Genomic DNA, 14,132 nt, shown 5'->3' with positions numbered 1-14,132 from the left:
CCTTTCAAAGGTGCCACAGAAAGGGAATAGAAAACTTGGCAACTAAGTTTGTCATTGCTTACTATTTTAGAGTAGAGTTTAATAAAGTATCTTTCATACCTTAGTTTCACATTTTTGTTCAGCTTCTTAACTCTTTACCTTAATAAGAAAGCATTTTTCCTGCTAAGTGCACAAGGGGAAAAAGCATTCTTTATCTTCTCTACTGTACAGACATGTCTTTTTAATTCATTATCAGGTCATTGAGAACACACTTCTGTTTTCTGAGTTTGAATACTGAAAAGAGTTGCTGTGTGCATTTTTAGCAGTTAATTCATAGTATAATCTGATATTTAGTAGTAAAACTTCAAGGTGAAAAGGACTAGTCTTTCCAATTTCCTCTTCTTCTGATTTTGAAACATTCCTCACTAGAGAATGTTTGATTTGAAAGTACTTTATCATGCAAACCCATATTCTGATGCTGTTTTTAACTATTCATGATTTTTAAAAATTTCTGTAAAATGTTGAGTTTCTAGTTATCAGCCATGGTTTTTTAAATGCAAAATGTGTTTTAAGTGTTTCATATCCTTTCCAATATCCAAAGTATTTCAGTGAAAAAATGTTAAATGCTACTTAGCACTGTCGTGTTGCAATACCAGTCTTGATTTGAGTTTAAAACAAAACGAAATAATTCACCTTGCTATAAGCATAGCGAAAAAAACCTTGTTTCTCTATAGGATACCACTGTTTCAGAAATTATCTTTGAACCAGTTTTAATGTTTAGAGAAGTTGAAATATAGCTGGCACATTCTAAGAACGAAACCCATGAATTCAGGGAAAAGGTGTCACCTCCCCAGCCATCCACTAATCTAATTAAGACATTAAATCAGATGTATTAATAATTTTAATGTAACAACCTCTTGTTAGCACTTTCCTCATCTTGCCACCCCACATAGGAACATGCACATGAACTCTTAAAAAAACCACAACAAAAAGTAGGAGCAGTTGGGAAGTTGGAGTCATTCTGGTATTTTGCACATCCCTGTAATTCAAAGAATGTTGTTGGATGTATGCCAACAGTGCAACCTTTAGCATGGTCTGGTGGTGAATTGCTACAATACAGCTTTTTCCATTATTCCAAAAATCAATCTTCTTCTACTTTTCATCTCTGTTAAAGGCCTTATTCTCCCTCTCAAACCAGCTATTGCACTGATTGATTATGACTAAAATTGTCCTGAGTCCCACACACTGAGAAAGAAAGATCCCATACAATGAGAAAAGAAAGCAGAACATTTTCAGCTTTCTCTTGATTGTTGTTATAAAAGCCTTAGTCTGAAATGGAAGGTTGAAGCAGCAACTGTTCATTGGCTATGACATAAAACATAATGAGTTTACACTGTTGTGAGCCCAGAACTGAGATTTTAAGGGCCTCATTTGTTTACAAGAGGTTCGTTTTCAACTTCTCCCTGTTATGTTTTGGAGGCAAAGGGAGACAACGTTCAACAGACTGAAGAACTGAGAATGCATTTTGAATGTGTGTTAAAGCTGTTTCAATAAACATATAAAAACTTTAAAGGATGATCTCATAGTGCAATGGTGATGATAGCAAAGGGTTTCTTCAAATGGTTATGCCTGTAAAACTTGAGATATTCAAGTGCTTCTTAACCTTTAAGCAGAACCAAGGTACATGAATTTTTGAAATATTCTTGGGTTATGCAAGAGTGGATTCTGTTCTGAAAGTTTGTCCCATTAAATTTGGCATGCTGAAGTGTTTTACGACTGTGATAATTAAAACCAATGTGAAAAGGAAAACAGGGCAGCATTTAATTGCATGTCAGTCTAATCAAATTGAAATGGATATCATCTGTTTGCAGAATATGACACCGTGGGTGTAATTCCCATTAAAAACAACTATCTATATTGAAGTGGAATGATTTTGTAACTTAAGCAGAATCAAGATGCTGGAGCAGGTCCAGAGAAGAGCAACCAGGCTGGTGAAGGGACTTGAGCATAAGTCTTATGAGGAGAGGCTGAGGGAGCTGGGATTGTTTAGTCTGGAGAAAAGGAGGCTCAGGGGTGACCTCATCACTCTCTACAGCTACCTGAGAGGAGATTGTAGCCAGGTGGGGGTTGGTCTCTTCTCACAGGCAATCAGCAATAGGACCAGAGGGCATGGGCTTAAGCTCTGTCAGGGGAGGTTTAGGTTGGACATTAGAAAGAAGTTCTTTATAGAGAGAGAGTGATCAGGCATTGGAGTGGGCTGCCCAGAGAGGTGGTGGATTCACTGTCCCTGGAGGTTTTTAAGACGAGGCTGGATGTGGCACTGAGTGCCATGATCTAGTAATCACAGTGGGGTTGGATCAAGAGTTGGACTTGATGATCTCAGAAGTCTCTTCCAATCCAGTTAATTCTATGATTGTATGATTCTAAGATAGATTGATAGAAAGATCTTTCTTAAATCTCTCATGAATATTCAGACTTTGTTTCTCTAGAAATATGTGTGAACATTTTGTACTAAATCCACAATTAAGCACTTGTTAGTCTGTTAAAAGCTTAAATATTTTTTTGATTCAGCACATCTGATTTGGCTCCACATCTGGTATTTGTCTACTCTTTTATATTTGCAGGATCCTGAATATTTACCAGCTCTGAGATGATGGAAACTGGTGCCTGCTACAGGATCATGCCAGAAAGAAAAAATGCTAATACTTAGTGTCTTTCTAACAGTTTTCCATGAGAATTTAAAAAATTACCAACCAGATAAAAAGTATTACATTTTGAAATGCTAATTCTAGACATATTAGGAATTGTTTCAAAGACCTAATTGAATTCTTAGTGTGCTAGTAAGTAGCACAGATAATTTTTTTTACTGTAAAGCCCATAGCCATTTTTCTAATTTTTTCTTTAAATTAATATGTTTCCAACTTCAAGATTGAGTTTTTCCTCTATTTAGGAAATTCTGTAAATTCTAACTTTGGTGTATTGTGTGATACATTAAAGATTGTGATCATTTAAAGGATTGCTACAAGGTAAAATATAGGGAAGCTTTACTGTTATTATGGCTTATAAATTGAATTATTAAGATATAGTTTAGCAATCAGAAATATGGAGACCACCTCTTTATACATCATTTGCATTCTGAACTATATTAATGTAAATCCTGAAGAAAATACAGTTTTGTGTGAAATCTTGCTTTATATTTGGTAAAAAAGTTGGGGCATAAACCTAACTCTTTTTAATGTAAAGGAAGTAAATTTTAGTCCCATAATCTGAGAAATTTGAAGCAGAACATCTCTTAAGACTGTCTCAGTTATTAAACAGGTGTTCAGATATTGAAAGTAACTAAGTGAAAGTAACTAAATATTGTTGCTGGATGTTGACAACCTCGAGATGAAAAAGATGATGAAATGTCCCAGCCAAACTAGCAACCAAAGCATGTAGAAGAACAAATTTAAACCTGTCAGGGCTGTTTAAAACCTGGCTAAAATAAAGATGAAATGAAAAGCAGTCAGGAAAACCAAAACAAAACATTGAAATTGCTCAAAACCTAAAGGAAACTAGCCAAGAACAAATCTGTGAAGAACTGAGATGACTTAGGAAAGAAACTAATCTAAGAGAGCAGGAACATGCTTAGATCCTGAGGAAGGTGTAAAGCAAATAAAAGGAGTCAGAATGGTATTCATCTGATATTGGTTTGCTACTTTTTCCACTTGCCAAAGCAGAAAGGAAGATGTGTTTTTCGACTGTAGAAGCTGCCATATAGAATATCTAACTCTGAGCCTGAAGTTTAGCTGTTTTTCAGACATTTAACAGAGGAATATTTTATTATACCTGGTACTTTTTGAGAAAATTAAGAACTATCAGGCATTGATAACTGTATTACTTATTTCTTGGAAGAGGGAACATGATAGAATTGGCCAAGTTTCACTTAAGTGCTATATAAGGTAGTATGATCAATAAGGAGGGAGTTAAAGCTGTGAAAGTATCAGATTGCTCTAGAACCCCTGTCAGTCTTTGGAACTGGGACGAATGTTGTGGAGCAACTCATTGTGCAAAATCATCAGTCTGAATTGCAAAGTGGAAGGTTCATGCTTACAGCATATCCATGCATTGTAGCTCCTCCGAATTTGTCAAAGCTACTCTAATGTAATTGAGGACACAATGCAATTCTAACAGGTATTCATAATGTGTATCTATAGGCGCCTGAGTTATTAGATCAGTGTTTGTAGCTTGAAAGATACAAAGCAGGATTCAACCACAGGTGGTCTCATTCATTCCCAGTTGAAAAGGCTGCTCCACTGTCAGGAGCGGAGGTTGGTCTTTCAGGATTCCTTAAAAGTAGGTACAGGACATTACATGCTTCCCATTTTTTGGTGTCAAACCCATGTCATACTAGTCTCCAGCTGTCTGAAATGCTCCATTAATATGGGGCAGGCTGAAGGACTAACATGGACCAAATCTTGTCTAATGCTGAATCTTACAACAATTCATATTTAATCTGGGCATATGGGATCAGAAATAAGGCTTGGAAAAAAAATACAAGATGCCATCTTATCCATCTCCTAGGTAGGCTCCTCCTAGGTAGGCTTCTCTCTGAGATACTTAATCTTTTATAAAATCCTTCTACCCTTCTTATGTAACAGATAGCTTTGTTAACCAGTAATAAAGTTGGTTTGCAAACAACTAATTTAAATCTTTGTTGCTACAGTCTATATCCATGGCTGTTCTAACATCCAGAGACAGAGAAAATGGCTTCTTCGAGGCTTTTTTGTGTGCCAAACTTTCATGTATTCAAGGACGGTTATAAAGTACCTCTACTTGGTTGATTTGGGATTTTCCCCCTAACCTTTTGTCTCTCTTTGAAATTTCTCTCTTTACTAATAGATAACAATTTTACTTTCAGAAGTGCAGATGTTGATGCCAACCTTACATTTGTAGGAAGTGACACTTTAAACTTTGAAATGTATTTCTAAAACTCTTTTTGGATGAATGAGAACCTGCTGAGAACTGGGAAAGGGACAGCAGGAAGAGCCAATATGGGCTCCTACCTGGGAAAGAAGGTGTCAGGCCTTGTTTCATACTTCTGTGATCATATGGTTAAATGCTAATAGTGACACATGATACAAAGACCTCAGTCTAACAAGGGAAGCTTGACAGTAAATTTCTTAAAGACCAAAGATAAATGCTAGTATAACAATGAGAAAAATGAAATTCTAGTGAGAAAGCTTCACTGAAGAAGAGAAAATTGCCCATGGTGAAAGTTGGACCAGTACCTTAGGGGCTTTCTCCTGTTATCTCAAAAAGAATTTTTTGTGGTGAAATGTCATTACTGTCTGATAATGCTGAAGAAAAGTGGAATTTCACACGATATTCTGCGTTGGAAGGGATGCACAGGGATTATTGAGTCCAGCTCTTAAGTGAATGGCCCATGCAGGGATCAAACCCGCAGCTTTGGTGTTATTAGCACCATGCTCTAGCCAACTGAGCTAATCTCAGGGTAAAACAGGTAATCAGAAATGTAGAAGATAATAGAGACAAGAAACATCAAAGAGTTTTCTAAAAATCCAACAGCTCCAGAAAAGCAAAAACATTTTTCTGATTTTTTTTCCTAAATTTCTAGATGATGGAAATGCTGTGGATGTAGCAAATTCCTTCTAATGCAGCTTTGGATGAAAACATGAAATCTTGCAAACTGTATGTTGTTCTGGATACAAACACTTGGTCAGAGTAAAAATCGACTGAAGTAAAGGAAGTCTTTTAAAACACTTTGACAGGCTTTTTGTCTTTAGTAAAGGGAAGTATTGCTGATTTAAAAGTATTATGGTACATTATTTCTCTTTTATCCACACAATTTCTTGATACACACAGTCAGCTGTGGGCTATATACTAATAGCAGCCTCTTTGAGTTCACTCAGTTCTCAGTCATAATCATTTTCTCTTTCTATATAATTCATGCTACAGTCAATCATAATCTTGCAAGGTCAAGACTTGAGAGCTCAAGTTGGGACCACTTTGAAACAATGACAATAAGTATAAAAAAGTCAGAGTATAATGACAGTCATCAGAGGGAGGTTTGAATATAAAACTCTTTGTGTGGGGTTCAGCTGCCTAAATATTTGCTTAGAGCCACATAAAATGGCTTTGGCTTCAACAAGTTGCTTCAGAAGGTTGTAGGTTTCCCACAGGTGCAGTGCCATATTTTCTGGCACTCTCTGAAAGTCTCAGATGCCATAAATCATCAAAGTAGTGCCAGGTATGAATGTTTAAGCACCTGATTGAACCCCTCAGTCTACATGTAACATTTTAATAAACCTTTTCATTCTTTGGCACTCTCCTTAGTCTTCATTTCTGATCTGTTTTGGGAATTCTAGCCAGCTTTGTTGTCTCTGGAAAAACACTTATGGAACTTGTTGATTCTAACTTACAGATGTAGGCATTAGATACAAAAATTTTACTCTTTCTTATTCAAACTGCCACAGCTTGTTCAGTATTTTACTGTTTTAGGCAGAGGTATGGTTTGGCCAATATTTTAAGCTCTGTCCTCATTACATCATAAACATAATAGTTTACCACACACCTGCCTAAGAAGCTAAGTGACATTAGTGATTTTATTTATATAATATCACATCATGTTAAAAAACATTGTCATCAGATAATTATCCAAATACATACTAGTAAAATATGTGCATGTATTATTTTAATACATCACTAATTGTATCAAGGAATCGTTACTACTCGGAAGAAGTTAAATGTTGATCCTTACATATATCCTTTATTTAAAAGAAACCCTAATTCATATTCAAAGATGTAATATTTTCTTAGTTGACATTATAAAAATAACCATAGTGGAAAGTATAAAAGGTTATTACCTAAAAAGACTCTTTGGGTGCATTAAATTAAACAATGAAAGACAGAACATACTTTAAGCTTCCTCCACTTTCTTTTTTTGTCTAAGATCTGTTCTCCCTGTAGAAAAAAACTGAGGATACAACCAAGGCAAAGTGTTTATTGATGAGTAATAATGCTGATATTCATGTCAGCAATTATATTTTTACAATATCTACACTTTTTCCTTTTCCTCTTCTTAAAAGAGAGTTTGAGAAATTTATTATAGTATTCAAAGAAAACCTCCTTACTGGGACCAGTAGGATGGTCAGGAGAGAAAAGTGAGAGGAGCTTTGGGATGTGCAGATGTGGACATTATTAATTCTGGTGCCAACAGCAACGACTGACAAAATTCATTCCAAAAGACTGTTTTAAGAACATTTCAAACTGTTGAAATCATTTAAGAGGTATCCTTGTAGAAAAGTAATAAGCTTCATATGACCAGGTGAACTTTGTCGCTGAGAGGTTACATTCATTTCTTCCCATCTCACTAAGCTTGCAGCATTTAACTAGCCATATGCAAGATTCTGACTTTTTTCAAGCTGTAATAGTGTGAAAGTGAATTTTAAACTCTTCTAACAGAAAACAGTAAAACAGAGAAACAGCAGGCAGCTGTGCCCACTCAAAGCTAACCAGCACCTTCAAGTTTTGTTTTTTCTTGCAATATTTTTTTTACGAAGAGACTTAGAATGATTCACCAGACATTTTTAGCAAATGCATTTCAGTGACTGAAGAATCAGAGTTACAATTAGCACAAAGAAAAAACAATAAAGGCTGTGCTTTCAGGAATCATTGATTTAAAATAAATTAATCTTTATCCCATGAAATGAACATTTGGTTTATTTTTTTATATCATACCATTGTCAAGATACTTCCATACAAAGACATGGTTGTAATAGAATAATGCATGAAAGATCAATGGAAACAATACACATCTCGTTGTATGTGCTATGCATAATATAATATGGAAAGTTAGTAATAAATGACTAGGTTAAATACGTTATAAAAACTGGGGAAAAAAATTAAATATTAATGATAAGAAAAAGAACTGAGTTTTATAGTGAAGAGCTAATGTGGGCTGAGAAAAAAGATTGAAGACATCTTGCCAAATCAATGAAAGAAGAAAAATTTGAACTGAATAATATGGGTGAGAACCTTCAGGTAGAAGAAGGAAAAGAGCAAGAAGAGATTGCTACATGAAGCATCAAATTTAAAGGTAGACCACAGATGTCTGCAGTCTAAGTAAGATCACAGACATGATTTCACTGCAAATTAACTCAGAGGAAAAACAGAGCAGGACAACTGTGGAATTATCATCAGCTCATTTAAATTGCTGCAAAAATATTGACTCCAATGGATATGAACTGCACAATGCTATTTATGTATAAGGCCTGCAGGGTCTTTCTATATGGTACAGATATTTTATCTTCTGATATGCTTAACAGTGAATAATTATCCTATTTTTTTTCCTTCCTGTTACTTTTGATATGCTTTTCAATTTCCCACCTTTCTGCTGACCTCAACAATAGATATGGTGTAATTTCAACTGTGTCATTTTGAGATGACTCTAGATGAAATACTAAAGAAATACCAAAAAATTATCCATTGCTTTCACTTTCTTCAGTCTACACTTTATCCTCAGCTTTGCTGATACAAATCCAAAACAAATGAAAAGATATGTGGTCAGATTTTGAGAGAAGGAGGAAGTCAGATTAATAGAGCCAATATAAAGTAAAAATTTCACTTCAGTAGCCAGAGGTGTGTCAATATGAGGATATGTGAATACTGAACAACTGAAAGGAGAATTAAATGGTGCACAAAGCTACACATGATTATACTGGAGATATAAAAATATATTGATATATCTGAGAGGGAAAAAACATTTAAAAAGTATAAATTTAGGGTTGGCAGATTGAGACATTACTTTTAATTTCTTTTAATTGTTTTTGTTAGGAAAATAACTGTATATCAATGTTTTAGATGAATATTGCAAATTGTTCATGTCTTTGACTGAAACATGAATGATCCATAGACACCAGATGTTATTGTTTTTTGTGTAAGCCAAAGATATTTGCTTTTGATTTCTTTGAGTAATTTAGAGACCTGCTGTCTAACTATGTGTTTTAAACAGCAGTGAGGTTATTATTATCAGTTTTTAAGACACTTCAGTCACTATACTTTGGCTCTATTCCTGCAGCACTTCTGTATTTGTGGTATCTGGCATCAATATCTCCAAACATAACAGACACCTCAAAACATGAATTTCCTAAAACATGAAGAAATATTTTCACACAATTTTATTAAAGGCAGATTTATTGCTGAATGACCTGGAATTTCCACCTCCTGTCAGCTCCATAACTGCTACTGGCATCTTCTTGAATGTTATCTCCCCAGTATGGCAAAATGTCTTCCCCTTTCCTGGGCTCCCATTAGGAAGATATCTGGATTCTTTGAAATGGTGTGGAAGATCATACAGTGCTGCCACTTTTTCTCCATGACCTTGTGATTCAACAGACTAGTGGAAAATGGAGGCACTTTAAAAATGAACCAGCAGCAGAATGATGCTTAAATAACCTTCCCCAAATTAAATCACTGAAAGGTAATGCAGAAGTAAACATAGGCATGAAAAAGATTAATTGCATTTTATATGTTATTTCCTGAATACCCTATTCATGAGCTCAGACCCGCAGTCAGGATTTAATTGATTAACATGTGTTAATTTTCTTTTAATAGTAATTTTGCTTGAAAAGGTAGCCTAAAATATTTTAATGCCTTTAGATGCATAATTCTCAGACCTCTCAATGAAAAGTTAGTTTTTATTAGTTTATGAAGTCATTTATATAATTTTGGTTATGTCAGGGATTTTTCAAGGAATCTTGATGTCAGACCATCGAATAGCATGTTATCCCACTTTGCCTTATTACATGATTCCTTATTTTTTCTGGATTTTATTAGCTGGTATAAAATTATTTTGAAAAAAATATGAAAATAAATATGCTTTATCTCTGAGATTTGTGACAGAGAAAATAGTTAGAGCCGGCAACATCTCCCCTGGATTTTAGGAGAATGGTATTACCCTGCCTTTCTCTGAGAGATTGCTGGTTACCCTCTGTCAGTGAGCAACTGTCTCGCTGCAAAGCAGAAGCACGATCTCTTTTGTCTGTGATCAAGGCAATTATTTCACAGAAAGTGGAATTTCTTCACAATGACTATGTACAAGAGCAAGCGCAGAAACCAAAGATGTAAGTAAACTGTAAAGATTTTTTAATTTTCTTGAAGAAGAGGGAGAATAAACCTCAATTTCATTGAAAACATCATATACTTTACCCTGCTCTGCTTGAATTTTACCAGGAAACCAGAAACAGTATTCCATGCCAACTATCTCAATATATCTGTGTATTAAATGCATAAAAGAGCTTTAAAATAATAATAAAAAATTACAAAAATTAGCTCACTTGTTACTATGGAAACCCTCAGAAAGCTTTATGATATCAACAAAGAAATAAAGATTGACTATAAGTTTAGTTCAGAAAAGCCCCCTTGTTCAGGGCTTAATGACTGCTAGCTGTAGCCTTTGATTTGCCAGGGTTGACATGCTTTCACTTGGTGGACTTTTTTATGTGGTTCGCATTAGGCAGAACTTTAAGGGTGGTTATTTTATTTTCCTCCATCATAACTTTCAGAATTAACTAGTATGTTTAAACTACAGAAAGTGGGGGAGAGGAGGGTCTCTGCTGTGTATTTAAAACTCTCCAGCCCTGAAAATTCACTGGTTTCTAAATGCATGACTTTCCAGTCAAGCACCTGACAAAAAAGACATTCCTCTAAGAAAAAAGCCATATAGGCACTGTGTGTTTTCAGGGAGAGAACAGGAGGGAAGAAATACCCATTCAAAAGCAGATAAGTTTGGACTTCATTTGGACAAGAACATTGTTGTTTTACAGAGGGATATATAGAGCTATATCATTGAACTCATTTTCTGGTCCATATAGATGAATCTGTATAGATGTCTTTCAGTATGTCTTGCTCAAAAGAGATGGATGTGCTGAATGTAGAAAGTTTGGCAGGACAGATCTCTGCTAAAATCTCTGCAACAGAAATCCATCATCTGCTTCACATTCAATGAAATAAATTATCATAAATTTAGTTCCCATAGCAGCAATGAAAGAAAATTATTTATATACAGGCAAATTATAATTAATCTAGCTCATTTTAACATATTAATTACTTCATCTTTATTATGTAAACCAGGAGCTCTTTCTACAGCCAGCTGCATTCCTGCAATCTCTCCTGTCCAAGCCTGGCTATGGTGTACAATAAGAAAATTTGTGCCTTGGTAGTGGAGTTAGGTTTTTGTTGCAAGAATACAGTCATTCATGAAAATGGCACAAGATGCTTCTAAGAATGCTTTTGTGAAGACAACCTGCCTTTCACCCCTGCTGACTCCAAGGAAAATTTGTGATTTGTCTAGAAGAAAAAAAGAAAAAAAATAGAAACATGATCAGAATCAAATTTTTAATTATGAGGGTGGTTGTTGCAATGTTTTCTGCTTTTAGAACTGTCACTTGGTTTAAGATCCAAAACTATAAAATGTCTCAATATTATATATATGATATATTATATATATAAAGGTATATATATTATACATATATAGGTACCTATACTGTATATGTGGATCTTTCATTAATACCTCTTTGCTAACTAGCAACTGCAAAAACCTTAAAACCCAAACAATTCAAGTAATTTGATATTACTCCAGTTTATATCATTCAAAGGCTTTTTGAGGGATAGATTTCATCTAGGCAATTGTTATTTGGAAATATAAGAGATTATGGTAGCAGCTGCAATTAAACAGTAAGCAGGTACTACATTTTCTGTGCATTTCTGGTGGCCCTTAATGATTAATAATAAAAAATATTTAGTATGTAATTTCCAATATGTGTGAGGTAAACCTTGAGGCTTATATCTCCTCACTACCTCCCACTGTCACAGTTGAACCTGTGGCATAAAATGAAAGTGAGCTTTGTGGCTTTTTCTGTTTTATTGAAGTTCTGCTCTTGGATTTCATACAAACTTCAGAGTATTATAACCATTGCTTTCCTAACCCATTTTTAATGTTTTTAAAATGTATGAATGCATTCTGTATTTAATTTTAAATCACGTCAGATTGGACAGAAGGATAGAAAAAGTAAACATGATGACATTTTTCTAACACAAAATACAAGTAATCCCCATTTCCAATTTCTGTCCCAGGTACAAAACTGTTGCTAGAGGGTGATTGTCCTGCTCTGCTCTGCACTGGTGCGGCCTCACCTTGAATATTGTGAGCATTTTCGGACACCACAGTATAATAAAGATATTAAGCTGTTAGAGAGTGTCCAAAGGAGGGCAACGAAGATGGTGAAGGGCTTTGAGGGGAAGCCATAAAAGGAGCAACTGAGGTCACTTGTTCTGGTCAGCCTGGAAAAGAGGAGACTGAGGGGAAACCTTATTGCAGTTACAACTTCCCTGTGAGGGGAAGAGGAGGGGCAGTCACTGATCTCTTCTGTGTGGTGACCAGTGACAGGACCCAAGGGAATGGCCTGAAGTTGTGTCAGGGGAGGTTTAGGTTGGATATTAGAAAAAGATTCTTCATCCAGAGGGTGATTGGGTAATCGAACAGGCTCCCTGGGGAAGTGGTCACAGCACCAAGCCTGACAGAGTTCAAGAATCATTTGGATTATACTCTCAGGCACATGATGTGGCTCTTGGGGTTGTCCTGTGCAGGGCCAAGAACTGGACTTGATAATCCTTGTGAGTCCTTTCCAACTCAGCATATTCTGTGATTCTGTGAACACATGCAAAAAAATGGGTGTATTTACCTGTCTTTAAGAATAGGATGGAAGTTCCCTTTATATTATTTTGGCTACAACGTCATACATAAGTCTTCTAAACTCAAAGCTAATCTTAAGGTTTAGCTTCTATTTTAACTTTGATTTAGATTCTAGTCAAAGTGGTGTTCATATTAAGTACAAAACATATTTTATTTATTCCATAACTGTTGTAATTTATGAGAAATAAAATTAACTATCACAGAAATTGTAAAACTTGCATCACTAAATAAATAAAATTCAGATTAAGGCTGTTTCTCTTTGACTCTTTGTACCTACCTACATATAGACTCACAGTCTCCATGTATACATTTCTGTGCACCCAAAGATTATAGAATGCCTAATAATTCAGGGTGCTTGATTCAGGATCTAGCTAACAGAATAGTTTCTGATTTCATTGCATGGACATAATGACTGAATAAGGGGAAACCACTGTAACAACTGCAATCTTATAAACACTGAAAAACTTGTAAATGTGTGGTGGTGGAGCTTTTCTGAAATTAAAGGTTTGAACCTTAGACTTTCCTGCTTTGAGGCAGCTGCTGAGGAGAAGGGTCAGAAAAACCACTGTGGTAAGCTGCAGTGCACATATGGGTCTTCTGCATGGAGATGTAGTCATTTACAGTTTCTTCATGGAGATGCCATGCCTCCAAGACTCCTCTCATGAAGCAAGTAGCAGACATTCCATTTTTCACTGAGGTCTTCCTTGTAGACTTTACTGCTACAGAAATCAAGGCAGGCTACTATCCTTGAAGACAATAACATTGGAAAATATTTACTTACCTCTAAATCAGCTTTAGGAAATTCTCATTATTCTTCTTTATTCATGGTTTGTGTAGCTTGACAAGTTAAATCTCCACCACCTTGTGGAGGGCTGTGTATGAAGAGAATTAAAAGATGTTCCTTAATGTTTCTTCATTCTAACACTCAAAATTTGACTCAGAATAACTGCAAAAGATAAAGAGAGAGTAAAGACTAGTGTGGCAGGCAGACATGTTTTGAGGAAGATGTGTGGCAACACCCAGGAGAAGATGGCAGTGCTGCCTGGAATGCAGAGGCTGGTATGGGACTTCCCTGCTGCTCAACTGAACTGGGGTTTGGAAAGTTAAGGAAAGATGGGAAAATTAGGGGGAAAAAATAAGACCTATCTTTCACTTTCTTCAGCTTCATGTTTTCGGTGTGTTGTGGGATCTTTCCTGCACGTCAGCAATGACAATCAGAGCACAGTGGCAACTGAGGCAAAGAGCAGTTACTTCTGAATATTGGAAAGCATCAATAAAGTCAACAGTTATTGTAAGTGCAGCTACATATCCTGTCCTGTTCCAAGGTGTTAACTTTTCAAGGTGACTTCCCAAACCTGTCCATGACAATATGAAGAATCCTGTCAACATCAAATGTCCC

The 14,132-nt window shown here is 35.6% G+C and overlaps 1 protein-coding gene across 7 annotated transcripts in view; it reads left to right on the top strand.

Moving 5' to 3' along the window:
- The window catches only part of RALYL (RALY RNA binding protein like), a 405,043-nt gene that overhangs the window by 256,894 nt on the left and 134,017 nt on the right, over positions 1–14,132 (top strand). The window contains exon 1 of one of the 7 annotated variants that reach the window (XM_050333117.1): positions 9,963–10,103. The exons of 5 other annotated variants lie outside the window; for them this stretch is intronic. In XM_050333117.1, the coding sequence (XP_050189074.1) occupies positions 10,067–10,103 (37 nt within the window). In that variant the 5' untranslated portion in view covers positions 9,963–10,066. Of the gene's footprint in view, positions 1–9,962; positions 10,104–14,132 lie in introns of those variants that run through there. One more of the 7 variants, XM_050333126.1, reaches the window with a different exon arrangement.

Source organism: Myiozetetes cayanensis, unplaced genomic scaffold (assembly GCF_022539395.1).
Source record: "Myiozetetes cayanensis isolate MyiCay16 unplaced genomic scaffold, myiCay2020 scf1, whole genome shotgun sequence".
NCBI lineage: Eukaryota > Metazoa > Chordata > Aves > Passeriformes > Tyrannidae > Myiozetetes > Myiozetetes cayanensis.
This window is presented reverse-complemented; position numbering and strand designations above follow the sequence as displayed.